Below are 18,239 nucleotides of genomic sequence, written 5' to 3'. Positions count from 1 at the left end.
AAATAGGATATGCCTTTGAAATAATAGCAACCAAGGAGGATATATTTGACATAAAAGGTATTTGCTCTTTTCAAGGTTCAATGGGCTCTATAAACTACTCAATCAATTAAAACACATTTTCAAACTAATAATTATAACAAACAATTAAATAGCTTTCCTGTCTTCCTACTACTGTTCTAAATACTATACACAGTAGCATATTTGTTCCTAAAAACCACTTTCAAAGAGGACATAATCTCACAGATGAGACAACAGCAATTTCAGAGCCAGTTGGTATCCTTCATTAGAAGATCTGTAAAGATTCCTGAGTTGACTAAGAAATCACATAGGACAAGAATATTACTAATTTGCAAGGAGAATCATGAAGAACTCTTACCTACATAATCTGAAAAAACTCCCGTGATGAACCCAAGCGTTACTGTGCTCTAAGTCACTTTCAAATTTGTGAGCTGAAGTTTTAAGTGGTCATGTGGCCGTCGGAGTTTTTATAAAGCATATGATCAGTATGCAGTAAATAAGCGCTTCCCAACTTTCCAGATTTCCCTTTGTTCTTAAGGTTTATATTTTATTTTGCATTTGTATCCTTGCCTCTTGGTTCTTCAAACCCATTTCTTTGAAATACTCAGCTGAACTATTAAAAAGCAGCTTATATAAAAAAGACACTTGATCTGCAAAATTGCAACCTCATCTTGTTCAAGCTAATATAAGAAATTTTCTATTCCCTGCTATGAAGTATCAGAGAAACAGTGCCCAGGTGCCTGAGAAATAAGAAGTATGGCATAGAAGTCATCACCTTCTACATTGTCTCATTGATTCTAAAAATTTCAAGATGTTTCTTATAACATTAATTACACGGAATTGACAAATTATCATATGCTTCATACAGATACAAGGATATGTCCGAAGACACCGAGTCATTAACACGCGCATGATTAAAAGTAGAAAACAAAACTTTATTTGATGAAAACATTTTAAAAGTTCCAGTATGAACTTCTCAACAAAGCTGGAACAAAACCAACAACCTACAAATCTTTCGGTCCTTTGCATTTCAAGCTAAATAATCTCTTCAGAAATATGACCATTTTGTAATATATATGTATCACTCTCTGTAGGCTAGACATGTACGAGTGGATAAATGGATATAAAATTCAAGAGAAAAAAAATGAAAGATTTTTAAAAATAAAAATCTGAAACCTCTCCTTGAGGTGTATTGCAATATGGTTCCAACATCCTCAGCACCTTGCAATCACGGAGATACTGAGTTGAGTCCTGGAATGAGGCTATTACATGAAGGACAAGACCCTAGACGTCTATGAGTAGCACACTGGCAGCAAAAGAAACACGACATCAGCTAAAGAGGAGCTCAAGTACTGAATTCACACTTCTGAAATATTTAATACACACTTCCAACAACTAATTGGATGTTTCGCGAAAGGAAACAGCTCAGCGTTGAGAATATAGAGGGTTGTCCTCAGTGTGAGCTGGACATTGCCAATGTGTCTTCAGTGCCGTTGCTAGCACACGACTCCATTAAGAGACCAAATATCAGATCTCACTGCACTTATTACATGGATATAGATTCCAAGTGCCCCTTAACTATATTCCTAAAACAAGGTTTGTTCTAGACCTGAAGACATCGTTCAAGGTCCTACGCTTCTTTGTAACTATTTCACAGGCACGTGCCAGACCAAGAGTACCAGAATCAATGCCGTAAGTAACCCATCTGCACCTGGAGAAAAGTCAGTTGCTTGAGTATTTTCTGTTTCTTTGCTGAGAATCCTGAGACAGTTATTCAGGAGAGCTAAGAGGTGGATACATCGAAAGAACAACTTGACTGGCCAGATAGTTCCAAATGCGCTTTAACATGAGCAAAAGCTAGAACTTAACAGCCCCCATTCTCTAGGGCAGATGGTGCCTTGCAAATTGGTCTTACGAATCAAAGTATCTGTAATACATGACTACGGATCAAGTTTCAAGAAATCGCTTCATGCTTTAGTAGTTCAAGTCTTGATGCCGTTAAATGCATTTGTGTTTTTGTTCCGAAGCAGTTGTGATTTTATTGGATTTTTGTGAAACCCTTTGTCCAGATGGCTTATCTACTTTCAGAGGGCAGTAGTCTGTGCTTACCTGCCTATATATTTGAAGCCAACCGTTGTAACACTATGTAAGTTTATTTTACTGGAGAACTACAGGTTATGCTTTGTATCACACGATCTGCTCCTATCGATGGACTTAATAAAACCTTCTGCCTTAATGCAGTCCTGCACACAGCAGCAGTGTACAAAACTGAACCACTGAGCCAGTGGTTGGGTTCCCAGCATGGTCAGTCATTGCCATTGTAATCACTGTAGCTGTGGTAGCCACTGTTCCTTCTCTCATGGATGCTAGACATCTTCTTCCACGCCGAGTCCTGGTGGAAACTAGCACTGAAGGATCTTCCCAGACGCCCATGCGGCTTCTTGGAGATATTGTCTTCACTCTCCGATTTGGCAAGTCCTTGGGCATGTGAAGGAGGTTGTGGTTCTTGTCTAATGGTCCCAAATGGAAAGTTCCAAAAGCCAAATCTTTGCCAACTGAGTCTCTGGAATGCTATGAGGCAATGCAAATTTCCTCCCACCTGAGAAGGACAAAAACAGATGACGATAAGAAAGAGACATTACTGATAACTTTGTGGGGTCCTTATTGACTCCCTTGGGGGGGGTGTTATTCTTTCCCATGTCTGAATACACTTTTCTATCCTGCACTCATCAGAGCATGCTAACATACTCACCTCTGTTGTGGAGTACTATTTTAAGGCGCTACATTTATTTATGCTCTGGAACATTCGCTTAACAATGGAAAGATGTGTTGCTTTTGTTTAACTCTGTGCAGCTGTGATTCTTTGCCTGCCTAACCAGCCAATGGCAGGGCAGGAGAATGGATAGGTGGGGCTGGCAGGCAGACAGAATAAATAAGAGGAGAAATCTGGAAAAAGGAGCAAGAGAACAGGGAGAGGAGGATGTCAGGGGCCAGCCACCTAGCCACTCACAAAGTAGGAGTGACAGTAAGATATACATAAGTAAGAAAAGGAAAAAAAAACCTAGAAGCAAATTGTAGATGGGATCATTTAAATTAAGAAAATCCAGCTAGAAATAATCCAAGCTAAGGCCAGGCGTTGATCAGTAAGAAAGTCTCTCCGTGTGTGATTTATCTGAGAGCTGGGCGGCAGGCCTGCCAAAAGAGTTAAACAACCAATAACAGACCTTTCCTGCCAGCTGCCTTTCCAATTAACAAAGTCCTTAGCGACCAGAGTACTCCTCTCCACAGTCTTGACTCCGTGTAGTGACAGTCTCATACGCCTAACTCACACACTAAGGCATGCCTTATCCTTTTCCCTGTGTGTGCTCTCTCTCCTCTCTGAAAAACTCATTCTACTCCCTCGTGTGTGTGTGTGTGTGTGTGTGTGTGTGTGTGTGTGTGTGTACAGACAAAGATTTTTGAGACACAATCTCTGTAGCTCAGACTGGCATGGAAATCCCCGTCCTCCTTCTATCTAAGAACTGAGATTCCCAGCATGTGCGACCACACCCAGCTTCATTAATTCTTTTATCAACAGGTGAATGATAAAAGAATGCCCACGCAGTCTCTACTACATCTGTTTCTGAGAGCTTCTTCCTGCAGTCATGTTTGTTCATATGGCTCTGCCTCGTGACCACCATCTACCCAAGCTGGGCCAAGACCACTGAACTCAACCAAGGCAGATAAGGCTCCAGCTAGACCTGAAAATATGTCATAAATTGAAAGTTAGTCTGCAAGAAAGGCATATTTAAATAAAACACAGTGAGCACAGCATAGCCTACATAAGAATGATTAATATTGTGAGCCACTTGGCTTCTACCATTACTGCAGTATTGGCTGACATTTCCTTATGACTGTCCTCCTTGGCCTAGAGTTGAAAGTTAGCCTGTATCCTTAAAAGAAGTCTGACTTTTCTGACCAAGGTAGTCTGAAGTTGGTTTCCGGTATCTACCACTTCAAGAGTATTAATAAAATACCACATTTTGGTCATTTGGGACGCGGCTGCCAACGTAGTGCTGTTCTTACCTTCTTTGTTTTCCGGAACTGCAGCCCTCTCTCCAGATGGCGGATGTCTAAGAATTCTGGATTTTGAGTGTTTAGATCAGTGACAATATCTGCCCATCTAGAGGAAGAAAAGAAACAATTTCCATTAGGCCTAAAGTACCATTGTCATAAAGCTTTTTCCAGGAGCAAGTTGCCACAATATATCTCAGCAGTAATTGGGGATTATTCTCTTAGGTCAAGTTCCATCTAGTAGCCTTTAAAGGCTTCTTTTTTTCTGACAGTTGTGGTTATCCAATTCCTGACAATGTTCTCAGTTAGTAACTGGTTTTTATTCTTTTTTTTAAAAAAAAGATTTATTTAATAATTATGTATACAGTTTTCCCTGCATGTATGCTGCAGGCCAGAAGAGGGCACCAGATCTCATTACAGATGGTTGTGAGCCACCATGTGGTTGCTGGGAATCGAACTTAGGACCTTTGGAAGAACAGTCAGTGCTCTTAACCTCTGAGCCATCTCTCCAGCCCCTGGCTTTTATTCTTAAATGTCAACATACCTAATACCATCTTGTAGGCTCACGCAGTGGCATGCCACACTTTCAATTATAATCAAGTCAATTTATTTTCTTAAAATAAATCCCACGGGGTGGGATTTTATGTTGTACAAGCTGGCCTTGAACCCCTTGGTTCACATGATTCTGCTGCATCATTACCAATGTGCCACTAAGTGTCTACCTATATTTCTGAAAGAATTAAAAAAAAAATAACACGCCTCTACTAATATACAAAATGGTTGCAGAGAAAAATCTCAAAGAAAGTTATACACATAATAAGTGAATTTGGTAAAGGTGTGAATATCAAGATGTAAATCAGGGATTTTCTATATGACCAGCAATAACATGAAAATTAAATTTCTTAATCAATTCACAATAGGAAGAACTATTTAAAGGTCAAAACCACTGCTAAAGGAAATTAAAGTTCTGGTTATGTGGTGATACAGTCCTTGATGTTAGTTTGTAAGAGCCCATGTCATTATGATGACCATTCTCCATAAACCGTGAATTCTAGAGATTCTATCAGTCTGTGTGTATGTACAGGTGATAGAGAGGGCGTGGAGGGTGAGGAAAAGAAAAGAAAAGACAGGGAAGGAGAGAGGCAAGGGAGGCGCAGGCCAGAGTGGATGTGTGGAGTTTGGAAGATGACTATGAGCATCTTCTCTCCTTCCACCCTGTGGATTCCAGGGATCAAACTCAGATCAGCAGGCCTGCATGCAAGCACCTCTACCTGCCAAGCCATCTCACTACTCCTAAAGACTTTATTTTAGTCAAATATGCATTTTTAGTAGAAATGATCCAATTCTAAATTTTTTTTTAGAGAATTATTTTGTTGTTGTTGTTCAAGCCAGGGTTTCTCTGGAGAGCGCTGACTGTCCCGGAATTTGCTCTGTAGACCAGGCTGGCCTTCAATTTACAGAGCTGTAACCGCCTCTGCTGGGATTAAAAGTGTGTGCCATCATGTCCAGCAGGGGAGAGGGGATTCTTAATTTGTTACTTAAATAGAAAAACAAGGCAAGAAGAAATAGAAGCCGGGCGATGGTGGCGCACGCCTTTAATCCCAGCACTCGGGAGGCAGAGGCAGGCGGATCTCTGTGAGTTCGAGACCAGCCTAGTCTACCGAGCTAGTTCCAGGACAGGCTCCAAAGCCACAGAGAAACCCTGTCTCGAAAAAATCAAAAAAAAAAAAAGAAGAAGAAGAAATAGAATTTCAAGTGCATAAAATTCCAAAACAGAAAAAGTACATCTGTGGCCATGGGAAGCAGAACTGGTCGGCTGTGTGGTTAGAGAAAAATAAAACACAGCACAGTTTTCTTGGGACAGGGCCACACTGTGACTGGCTGATGACCACACAGGTGTTCCCATTTATCTACGTGAATCTAATCGCACGATTTTGATCTGTGTTTTCAATGAAGGAACTCGCACACCAGTTAAAGAAATAAAAGCTGCTAAAACATACCTTTTACAGTGAATGGCAGGATGTTTTCTACTTGACTCTCCAATTAAAATCCAATACTCGACTTCCTGCAGTGAGAGAGGGCCCCTGCTAAACAGAAAATACATCCATAGCTTGATAAACGTATTTCACTCCATGAAGTACGCTGTTCCAAATATGTCTTGATGATAAAAAAAAAAAAAACAAAAGCCCCCAAAATGAAAACTCAAAGATGCTTTTTGTTAATGTAGAATCAATACCAGCATTTTGGTTTGGGCCATTCAAGAAATCCATGAGTTAGATTTAAGCCTTAGTTATTTCAGGAGTTGAGAGAAAGAATGGTGTTATGCTTACTCCTCATATACGAGCAGTATTCCCGGGTCTGCCAGCTCCCACCCATCCTGCTCAGGTTGTCTGGTGCACCACATCCAAGGACCCATGAGTGGGACTTCTGGGACCCCTGACCTCCAGAACAAAAAACCCCTCTATCCTAGAGACCAAGTCATGTTCTCCAGCTAGACTCTGGGTCCTCACTGAATAGATAATGTTCAATGTCCACCACATCTCTTCCTTCTCCTCAGTCACCAAGCCCACAAAGCCAAGTATGACTCAACCAGAAAAATCAGTGAGGTGAGAGAGTCACCCTTGGCTTCCATTGTCACCTGTTCTTAACCATAATCTCTGCTTTCAGGTCCCTCATGAAGGAACTTGCTAAGGAGAAAGAGTAACATTCAAACTCAGCACCCTTTTTTAGAATATATCTCCTTCAAAGAGACAGGAATTCCTGTGTGTGTGTGCAAGCTTGTGTGTGTGTGCAAGCTTGTGTGTGTGTGTGTGTGTACGTGCATGTGTGTGTGTGTGTGTGTGTGCATGTGTGTGTGTGAAAACCCGTTGTTCATGAGACAGAAACCAGATTAACAACAAGGAGAGGCAAATATAACCATGAAGTTTAGATAATGAAACTGGTCCCGAGTTTCCTTGTGATGAAAGAGAAAAACCTGACAATCCCATGTTCTTCACTATGAATACAAAAGGTGTTTTTTAACGTAGTCAGTTATACATTCTTGGAGCACAGCATGGAAGACACTGGCGAGGACACTGGGGATTGTTATTTTTAACAAAATTTAAGTCATCCAATTTTTTTTCAATAGACTCAGATGCTGGGATGAAAGCCTGCTGGCTCGGAGAGGCAGAGGAAGCACCCAGATGACCTTCCTCCTCAGCCATTGCTCCAGGAGCCTCTCCTCTCTCCTACTGTCTCCCACAAATGGCCTCCAACTCAATGTTCCTCCTCTCTGCTTCCTGTGTCTACTGTCCTCTTGACCCCCTTTGACTATCTATGGTTACTTCCTGTCAACTGATTGCTTGCTCCGCCCCTTGACCTATGGAATGCTTTTATTTGATCCTGTTTACAATAAATCAAAAGTTCTTGGATTAAAGGTGTGTGCTAAGGCTGGGCCACACCACAACTAAAACAACGTTTTTCCAATATACTTCAATCTTGGGGTTCACAGTGTAATCAAACATCCCGGAGCAGAGGATAACACGTGAAGGCCCTGCACCTTTGGGACTTCGGTGTGTACTTTCTCTTACAATGACTGAGCAACAGCTTCTAAGAGCATTCAATCCTGCAAAACATATGCACGCTCAGTGTAAACAAAACAAACTAAGTCCCCAATTTCTAAGAGACTAAAATCTGTTTAATTCCGGCAAACACTTTGTACTACCCATTTTCCTAGTTAAGTGCCCTTATCAAGTATGGAAATGCTTACCTGAATGCCTTATTAGCTTTGACAGGGGTTGCTTCGAAGCCAATTGGACAGAAATAATGATTTTGGCAATGATAGATATAAGCCAGTGATTCATCTTTCAATCCTCGGGTCAACTTAGACAAGGCCCCTGGAGCTACAAAGATAAAACCAGGCAAACTGAGGGCCATGAAACAATGTCTGTATTTTATACAGAGGACTAATTAAGACATTATTTGGAACATACTAACATTTCGAGTTTCAGTAAGGGGATAAGAAGCTACCAATGTGGGTGAAAATATAAATGAATTTACTTTTAGTTTTAGATAAAACCAGTAGGAAAACACGTGAAGGATGCCCTTGCTTGCCAGAACATTCTAAGAATTTTTACCAAGTTGTCTAAGAAATTCAGTGAGGGTGTAAAACCCAGTAATTGTACCCAATCATGGTCTCAACTTTTCGGGTTGTGGACACCTGACACCACAAGCTTTTGAATCAGCATGCCTAAGCCAAGCACATCCGTCTAGAAACTCTACGCACACAAACTAAGTCTACAAAAGATTTACAAAAGAAACTTGAAGTTAAACGGTAGACATCTTAATGTCCAGACGCAGTATATACATCCCATCTTAAAACTTACTAATACCTATGAATAAATACAAACGCTAAGTAAAAACAAGCTACAATAACGGTGTATATGCACGCACACAGGTGGACACACGCACACGCGTGACACACACACACACACACACACACACCACACATAGTAAAACACATAGTAAAACACATTATCGCTCTGTCAACTTGACAGAGCTATAGTCAACTGAGTAGAGGGAACTTTGATTTACAAAATGACTCCACAAATTTTGGCTGTAGGCAAACCGGTAGAACATATTTTTTTAAATTAGTGATTGACGTGGGAGGGGCCGGCCATTGTGGGTGGTGCTACCCCTGGACTGGTAGTACTGGGTCCTATTAAAAAGCAGTCTGAGCAAGCCATTAGGAGCAAGCCAGTAAGCAGCATTCCCCTATGGCCTCTACTTCAGCTCCTGCCTCCAGGTTCCTGCCCTGGCTTCCCCCAATGCACTGTGATTCAGGATATACCAGTCACATACCGCTCTCAGACTGTTGAGAGTTTACTTGATGTCCTAGGAATCAATATAGCCAGTTTCTAAGATCTACTCAACCTGAAAACCTGGACTTGGGGATGTGGGTGGTATAGGGGGTATGTGTGTGTGTAGGTGTGTTCATTTTCACCTACCAGTTTCTCCGGCTGTTTTGTTCTTCCCGTGGGGCTTATACAGAACGTAAGAACATCCTTTCACATGGAAATGGTCATTAATTTGTCTAAACCATCTGAAAATAAGAAGATTCACTCATAGCAATAGTTTCATAACAAGGAAGGGCCACTGTTCTAACTGTACAGAAACCCAAGCACAGCCCACACATGGCATCTCTAAGGGAGCCCACATCAACGTCTGTCTTTTACTGTCCACACACACTACAGCATTATCACTTCACAGAAGTAGAAACAAGGTGTTATCCCTAAGGGGCACCTCCGTACCTCATGAGTGTCGTGTTTCCAGTGAAAGGACCAAACCTAATATCTTCAAATGGGGGTTGGAAGCCCAAAATATGTAATGCATCTTCTTGGGTAATAGGCGGGAGACTACAAGAGAAATATTTCCTTTCATTCACAGTCCAGTCATCCACAAATACAATCTGTGCAAACAGTCTTAGGGATACTTTTCATTTTTATTTGATTGAAAAGAATGCATGCAAATATTTTAGCCTGAAAGGCTTATAGCAATATGTATGTTTTTTTTCAGCTTATGAAAAAAAATCTACTCTGAGTCTTTCATTAAAAAAAAAAATGCCTTCACATTACTTTTTTTTAAAAAGATTTATTTATTCATTAGATATCCATTGTTCTTCAGACCAGAAGAGGGCACCAGATCTTACTACAGATGGTTGTGAGCCACCATGTGGTTGCTGGGAATTGAACTCAGGACTTTTGGGACAGCAGGCAGTGCTCTTAACCACTAAGCCATCTCTCCAGCTCCCCCCCCCGGTTTTTTTTTTTTTTTTTTTTTTTTGCTTCTTGAAACAGGGTCTCTATGTAGCCCTGGCTGCTCTGTAACTCTCACTATATAGACCAGCCTGAGCTCAATCTCACAGAGATCCGCCTGCCTCTGACTGACTCCCAAGTGCTGGAATGGAGGGCATGTGCCACCACACCCGGTTTCCTTCCAACTACTTTCAGATCTGGAGTTTGGTGATAGCAATAGCCTGGCATACTTACTTCCCAGCTCCCATTGTGCTGTAGAGGAAATTCCAACAAGAAATCAGGGAGGAGATACCACAGGAAGTCTTGTATTGTGGCCGGCTTATGCAGTACCTGAGAAATCAAACAGCTTCTTGACTTGAATGAACGGGAAAGAAAGATGCAGAACAGAAGAATACGTCTTTTTTTTTTTAAGTATTTATTTATTTATTATGTATACAATATTCTGACTGCAGGCCAGAAGAGGGCACCAGACCTCATTGCAGATGGTTGTGAGCCACCATGTGGTTGCTGGGAATTGAACTCAGGACCTTTGGAAGAGCAGGCAATGTTCTTAACCTCTGAGCCATCTTTCCAGCCCCAGAAGAATACGTCTTATGGGGGATTTCAAATGTGATCATAAGGAAACTTGAGTGCAGTGCAAAATCATTATTCATTTAAAATATTTCCTACTGGGCTGGGGAAATGGCTCAGAGGTTAAGAGTACTGGTTGCTCTTCCAGAGGTCCTGAGTTCAATTCCCGGCAACACATGGTGGCTCACAACCATCTGTAATGAGATCTGGGGCCCTCTTCTGGCCAGCAAGGATACATGCAGGCAGAACACTGCATAATAAATATTTTTAAAAAATATTTCCTATTTACTAAACACAAAGAATACATGACAGTAAAAAATCATCTATTTTATTAAGAAGAGCTACATTATGGCTAGCAGCATACCAAAGCACATCTTATTCAAACCAAAAAAAGAATTTATAGAATCTGGTCTATAAATTCTAATATCATCTACTCAAATTTCTATGTAAATACCCAGTTGAGTGGGTTCAAGATTGTTTGTAACTTCTGAAATACTAGGAAAAGAAAGCAAATCACTGTCTCATGATGTCAAGAGGTTAAGATTCTTCTACTTAGACCAAAGAACATCCCCTTATCACCCACCATGTCCCCATGAACCCTTGGGCAGGAAGCCCTGGAGCAGAATCTGTCCCAGGATTTAACAGAGAAACACAAAATCCCCCAGACAGAAACAGAGACAAAAGGAGAAAGGTAGACATTATAAATTGAGACCAATGAGCCATGACAAGCAAGTGCGTTCAACTTTTAGAACATTCTAGAAAATGTTAAGCTAGTCTGGAAGCTATATTGACTAGGTAAGGGACTCGAAGGATCTCAGACATACTAACTTCTTGTGTTCATGCCAGTGCCTTAAAGTGTGAGTGCAAACAGAAAGATCCAATTGATAGCAGAATTGCTCAGCTTCAGCTTCCATTCTTACGCATGCTCCAGCCCCTGGCAGTATGTAAAATGCTACGACTGTATTTACACAGAGCTTGGGGCATATTTGGTTTCTTATTTGACACATTTAGACTCTGAGACAGCTTAGACTTGGATTGTCCGTTTTCAAATAATAAACGAATAAAAAAGCATAAAATCAAAAAAAATATTGCTAATTTTATCAGGTGTGGCAGTACTTACTCTAAGCTAAAAAGCCATTTTCAGAAATGCATACTTAAATAATTTGACATCAAAAAACAACCAGGCAAACAACTACATCGAAATTTAAGTAGCATCCAAAGCAGCCTACCATCAGGAGGATACACAAAATGAGACTGTTGGCCAGGTAAGTCGAGGGAACACTGGCCCAGCTCAGTCAGTCTACTTCCAAAATCTGAGATAAACCTAAAGTATTTAGACAATCTTAGAACTAAAGGAGACCACAATAAATACAATTTTATTAACTTATACCCAGCAAAATTAATGTCGCATTATATGTTTTTAAGACCAGAAAGTAAAAACTAGCATGGCCACATACCATCGTCTGAGGTCTAAGACTTTCCGCTGTTTCACATCTTCAAGAGGAGAGTGCTGGGGGCACTCCCTCTGATGCCTCCCTTTCTTATCTGAAGTTTTTTTCTTGGAAATTTGTTTCTTTGCATTGCCTGCAGGACAAAAGGATAAAGCAGGAGAGTGTTCAGATGAGGAAAACCACCACACCAGAAGGCACAACAGCATTAAAGAGGAACTGCTAAGCACTCTGAAAATGGTATTTGCAAACATCTCGAAGTAGTGCCTGTGCCTTCTAGAATAGCGCTCTTCCTTAGAAAGAAAGCAAGAAGAGAATTAAAAATAATTTGAACCGCCAGAAACGGCACTGGCTATGAAGAACGTATCCAAGATCAGAGCTAGTCTCTTGGAGCTGGTAAAATAATCAGGCCAAAATTCTTAAGCCACATCTACAACTTAAAGTTACCAACAGGAAAGAATTAAACTAGACGGCTTTCCTGAAAATGAATCCTTTCTGTAAGACAAGTAAATCCACATAAACATAATTCTATTAAGGCACTGGATCTGGCGTGATGACATTCTGTCCAATAATAGCTCCAGGCCCCAGGGACCTCAAAATGAATTCAGAGTGAAGCGTATGTTAGTTACATTATTAAAACAAAGCGCTGCACTAGGAACCAGAGTGCAAAACACAGCATCCTCTGTGTGGGCCCCCCCACACACACACACAGACACACACATACACACAATCTTCCCAAAGACATGTAATGACTGCCTACTGGGGATGAAGAGATACGGAACATGGACAAGAGAGGCAAAAGTAAGAGGGAGAGTTTACCTTGTTTAATTTTGATATTTATTTATTTCTGAAATATGTTGATATTTTGTTTTTTGTTTTTGTTTTTCGAGACAGAGTTTCTCTGTGGTTTTGGAGCCTGTCCTGGAACTAGCTCTTGTAGACCAGGCTGGTCTCGAACTCACAGAGATCCGCCTGCCTCTGCCTCCCGAGTGCTGGGATTAAAGGCGTGCGCCACCACCGCCTGGCCAACATGTTGATATTTTATCCGCTCAAAATAGGATACATATTAAAATATTAATAATACCCAAGGCTAATTTTATTAAAATAATAACTTTCCTTTCAGCTATACTCAGATACATTAATATCTTTCTGATATCTATTTTAAATGAAATCATCAAATCTCATACGAAAATTAAGGCTAAGATTTTATTTTTGTGTTATCAAACACAGATTATGTAGACATACCAAATGCTTACAGACTCATAACCATGTAGCTCCTATAACCAGCTAGGACTCAGGAAATTCTCCTCCACACGGGACATCTGTAAAGTGTTATGCAATGAACACTCTACAATCCAGACACAAGTTCCCCGCCTGTTTAATTATTCCGTCTGTGTCTTCACAGACACAGCATACACAAAACATGTTTTGGAGCTTAGCAGCCACTTGCAGACGTGAATTAAATCTCCTTGGGCCATTATTAGTAAAAATGTTTTCTGAGGGCAGAAAACAGAAAAGTGACTCTCCCTGGAACTCCCTCTTCTGCCTCTGGATGACTTAATTCCCTGGGTAATTTTTACCAGGCACTCCAAGTTTTGAGACTAATGACACACCAAGTCTACGACCTCAGTGAGCTGAGACTGCTCTGTCATTCCGTCATTCTTTCCTTCCTGGGTTCTGCGAGTCCGTCCCTGGGCTGCTTTTGGTGTGGGACTGTTGCTGTGATTCTCCCAGGGGTGAATGAGCACACGCATTGCGGCAAGAGATCTCCATACCGCCAAGGAGATGTGGTTCTACAGCCAACGTTTTACTGAACTTGCGGGAAGAAAACAATGTCAAAGAAGAAGCGAGCGCATAGCATACAAAATGACCTTTGTCCAATGCTCTGGACCCTGTCCGTTCTTCCCAACCCTAACCAGAAAACACTCTTTGAGCCCTCTCCTGCTAGACACATACACTAACTGCCTTGGTATTTAGAGAAAAGTATGAGCAAAGAAAAGAAATTAAAGCCCAGAGCAGTATGTAGTGGCATGCACCTGTAATCCCCGTACTCAAAAATACTGAAGCAGGAAGATTAAGAATTATAGGCCAGAGGGCTGGAAAGCTGGTTCAGCAGTTAAGAGCAATGGCTGCTCTTCCAGAAGACCTGGGTTCACTCTCACATGGCGGTTAACAGCCATCGACAACTCCAGTTCCTGGATCCATCAAGCTCTTCTGGCCTCTGAGAGCATTAGACACACACAAACAGCACAGACATCATGCAGACAAACACCTACACATATCGAGTAAAAAATAAAATAAATAACCTTAAATGAAAAGACTTACAGGCCAGGCTGGAGTACAGAGCCAGAACTCTGTCTCCAGAGAACAGAGAAAGGAGGGGAGAGCAAAGAAAGGAACATCTGCCATTGTCTTTCCTTAAGGAAGCACAAGACACGAGTTCTGGGCAATCACCACCAAAAGAGGTGGGCAGGAACCTGAAAACAGTAAAGTTACCAAAGAGAGAGGCCCAAATTCTGTGTATAAATGTGGCCCAAAGCTTGTTCTAAGACCTGGACCACACATGCACAGAGTAGACCCCAAGCAAGACAGTCAGGACTAATGGCCCAACCCAAGAACAGAACTGTCTTTAAAAGACAGAGCTTGCAGTTTCAATTCAGTCAGAGAGGGAGAGAGAAAGGTAGAGAGATAGAAAGACATAGAGACAGAGAGAGAGAGAGACAGACAAACAGAGACAGACAAACAGGTAGGCAGACAGAGATACACATAAAGAAAGGGGTAGAGCTGGGCGATGGTGGCGCACGCCTTTAATCCCAGCACTTGGGAGGCAGAGGTAGGCGGATCTCTGTGAGTTCGAGACCAGCCTGGTCTACAGAGCTAGTTCCAGGACAGGCTCCAAAGCCACAGAGAAACCCTGTCTCGAAAAACCAAAAAAAAAAAAAAAAAAAAAAAAAAGGGGTAGAAGGGAAGGAGGTGGGAAAGAGAAGAGAGACTGCTTGCTTGCTTGCATTCACACTTGTGAGAAATAAAATAGACTTTAAAATATAGCAGCTATAAAAAAAATCAACTTTGATCAAAACAGATGTTCTTTTTACATCCAAAAAATTTTAAAACAAAAATGTCTTGATATCTCCTACATTAGGAAATATGCCCATGCCCTGCAAAACTACAAAATAACAGTAATCAAAATAATCAAAATAGCTGTCATTAGCCTTTTCTAAGCAACTGTATAATTATCTTTAATGCTTATACTTTATTCTTTTTTTCTTTTCAAAGCTCCCAAAATGCACACATAAGGTCAGAAGATCCCATGGATAGTATGTTCAGGGACTAACTAAGACCAGGGTTACTTTAAAAAAAAAAAATTGCAATGACAGACATGATGGTAGCGATGTTCCTTGTTCAGAAACAGAAAATATGTCACAGCAAGATTTAGCAATACTTGGCATGGTTTTCTGGTTGTTTTCACTTGTGAACGTCACTGTACCCTCTTACCTGATTTGTGTTTCAAATCTGTGGTTACCCCATCAAATTCCGATTTATCAATTTCCCACGCGAGAGGTAGCTTGCCCAGGCTGGTGGATAAGTTTTCCAAGCTATTTTCTTCGTTATAGATTATGTCTGATGTACCAGGTGGGACACCAATGTATCTTGGACTGTTTTCAGCAGAAAGCGAGGTATTTTTATCAGCGAGGCAACGGGCAGGGTTGGGAGTTTTGTAGATGGAGGTTGCCTGGTTGAGGAAGGCATAATCGGAACAGATGGCATAGATTTTCTCCCGAGTATGAGTCACTGGACAGCTTGAAGGATAATGACCATCTCCTCTGGGGCCCACGGGTGCTCCTGAGGCACTTGTGCAAAAAGATTGTACAGCACCTTGTAGCTCCTCTTCTGGGGACTTGTTCTTGGCTTTGGGCTCACCATGTCCAGAATCAGTGGCTCTTCCAGCTTCTGCAACGTGAGGCATCGAAGGCAACGGCAGACGTCTCTGTTCCTAGGAATAAGCCGCAAGCCTCTCTCTCTTTTGAAAATCAACTTTGGCAAATTCTCATCGCATTCTATGGAAGCTTGAGATCTGACAAATGGAATCCTAAGAAAAGACAAAGGAGAAAGACTGATCGTCTATCCAGCAGGCCTGATGAATGGCAATAAACTGTAATGAGTCTGTTTCATACATCTGCAGTCAATGCATGTTGGTTTTATGACCATACATCCTGAGTTATGATGACCAACTATCTATCTTATATTAACACTTATCTTAGGGGATGGGGAATACAGCTGAGTTGGTTAAGTGCTCGCTATGCAAATATGAGGACCTGAGCTGGATTTCAAGCATCCACACTAAAAAAAGAAAAAGCTCGGTGTGCCATAAGGCCAGCTCTGCATAAGAAGAGGCAGGAGCATCCCTAGGGCTGGCTGGGTAACACTCTCACTAAATCAGTGAGGTTCTGGTACAGTGAGAGACCCTGTTTTAGAAAAATAAGATTGAGTAATGTGGAACACACCCAATGTTGACCTTTGACCTCCACACACATGTACACACACGCATGTGTACCTGCACACACACACAAAAAAACAATGAGATTAAAACAAAATACAAGAATAAAATACAAATAATCAAGTTAAAAAGGGGAAAGTCAGTGGGTCGTGGTTGTGCACACCTTTAATCCCAGCAATCGGGAGGCAGAGGCAGGCGGATCTCTGTGAGCTCGAGGCCAGCCTGGTCTACAAGAGCTAGTGCCAGGACAGGCTCCAAAGCTAGAGAGGAACCCTGTCCCAAACCCCTACCCCCAAAGAAGGCAGGGAGGTCATGTCTTTGTAAAGGCATTATAGAGATGAACAATGAGTTCATGGAAAGAATCTTATTATCTCTAGTTGCTATGGAAACACAAATCAAAGCCACAATGGTTTTATGCACTCATACCCACCAAAATGGCTGTAATAAAAGGACACAGGCAACAGTGAATGTTGGGGGAGTGTGTGGAAAATCAGGTCCTTCGTGTTAGAGATATAAAATGGTCTGGTGGACTTACCAAACAGTTTTTCATACTTTTAAACACTGACTATGTATGCAGTCTGGAATTTGCCTTCTAGATACATAGAGGAACCTTAGGCCACGCCCCCGAGGAGCAGCATTCCTCATAATGGCAAAAAGTGAAAGAAACCCAAAGCCTCGCATCTGACTAATGGATGGAGGTGCCATGTCCATTCATGAGACACTACTTCGCAATAGGAACTCCTGATCCTGATACAAGATGAATGGAGTTGGGAAACGTTTTAATATAAAAAGCCAGTCACAAAGGAACTGATCCCTTAAGAGTCCAATTTTACACAAAAAAATCCAGAAGAATCTAGTCGACAAAGCAGAGTACACCTTAGCAGTTGCCTTGGGATGAAGGGGGGTTCAGCACGATGAGCCTTTTCTTTGAAATAATGAAAATAGTCCATAACTAACACAGTAAAACATAGTAACAGTACAACTTGGGGAGTATTCTAAAATGCCACTGAAGTGTACACTGTAATAGTGAATTCATGGCGTGTGAATTAAGTCTAAACAATACCGCCGAAAGTAGTACACTGGTCAGATGATTAAAAAAAAATGTATATAGGGGGCTGGAGAAATGGCTCAGAGGTTAAGAGCATTGCCTGCTCTTCCAGAGGTCCTGAGTTCAATTCCCAGCAACCACATGGTGGCTCACAACCCTCTGTAATGAGGTCTGGCGCCCTCTTCTGGCCTGCAGACACACACACGGACAGAATATTGTATACATAATAAATAAGTATTTTTAAAAATGTATGTAGAGATGACACATACACAATGATAATGGTCATATTCAGCAAAGAAAACATAATTTAAAGTTACTGTCACTAACTTCTGATGATTCTCTGAGAAAACTGGGCTTCACGTCTAACCTGATTCCTCTGAGGAAGAAAACAGTAAAGTTCAAATAGTCACTGAGGGCATTCAAAGAAGCTGCGAGGCCTTACAAAGGAACAAGTCCCTCATGAGGCATAGCATCACCATAAATAAATCAAAGGCAGGGGCCAGACGGAGCAAGACAGGCCTTTCCAGGCTCCAGTGACCAAGCAGAAGATGAAAGATTAAACCCACCCATTGGGGTCACTTTGAACTTTTTTTTTTTTTTACTATTGATCTATCTCCTCATTTGCTTACTTTCAACACTAGAAATGAAAGTCACAGATTATGATTTCCTTAATAGCCATCACACAAGTATTAAATGGTACAACCTGGCTGACGAAGAAACAGATATGATGATGAACAGGGGATCCTCCAGCATCTCCTAGATGAACGAGCTAAAGGCCACATACACCATCACCGGATTTAAGGAAAGACACC

The 18,239-nt window shown here is 41.4% G+C and overlaps 1 protein-coding gene across 4 annotated transcripts in view; it reads right to left on the bottom strand.

Moving 5' to 3' along the window:
- Positions 1 to 570: 570 nt before the first annotated feature.
- LOC121442178 (basic immunoglobulin-like variable motif-containing protein) overlaps positions 571 to 18,239 on the bottom strand; it is a 21,306-nt gene continuing 3,637 nt past the window's right edge. For 3 of the 4 annotated variants that reach the window (XM_041643609.1, XM_041643610.1, XM_041643608.1), the window contains exons 2-10: positions 15,377 to 15,971; positions 11,891 to 12,017; positions 10,098 to 10,193; positions 9,360 to 9,464; positions 9,057 to 9,151; positions 7,820 to 7,952; positions 6,072 to 6,158; positions 4,084 to 4,180; positions 571 to 2,617 (exon numbers count right to left, since the gene is read on the bottom strand). In XM_041643609.1, the coding sequence (XP_041499543.1) occupies positions 2,324 to 2,617; positions 4,084 to 4,180; positions 6,072 to 6,158; positions 7,820 to 7,952; positions 9,057 to 9,151; positions 9,360 to 9,464; positions 10,098 to 10,193; positions 11,891 to 12,017; positions 15,377 to 15,848 (1,506 nt within the window). In that variant the 5' untranslated portion in view covers positions 15,849 to 15,971 and the 3' untranslated portion in view covers positions 571 to 2,323. The remainder of the gene's footprint in view (positions 2,618 to 4,083; positions 4,181 to 6,071; positions 6,159 to 7,819; positions 7,953 to 9,056; positions 9,152 to 9,359; positions 9,465 to 10,097; positions 10,194 to 11,890; positions 12,018 to 15,376; positions 15,972 to 18,239) is intronic. The other variant, XM_041643611.1, reaches the window with a different exon arrangement.

This window comes from Microtus oregoni, unplaced genomic scaffold, assembly GCF_018167655.1.
Source record: "Microtus oregoni isolate MIOR12 unplaced genomic scaffold, Mior012 000087F_ref0000451, whole genome shotgun sequence".
In the NCBI taxonomy this organism is placed as follows: Eukaryota; Metazoa; Chordata; class Mammalia; order Rodentia; family Cricetidae; genus Microtus; species Microtus oregoni.
This window is presented reverse-complemented; position numbering and strand designations above follow the sequence as displayed.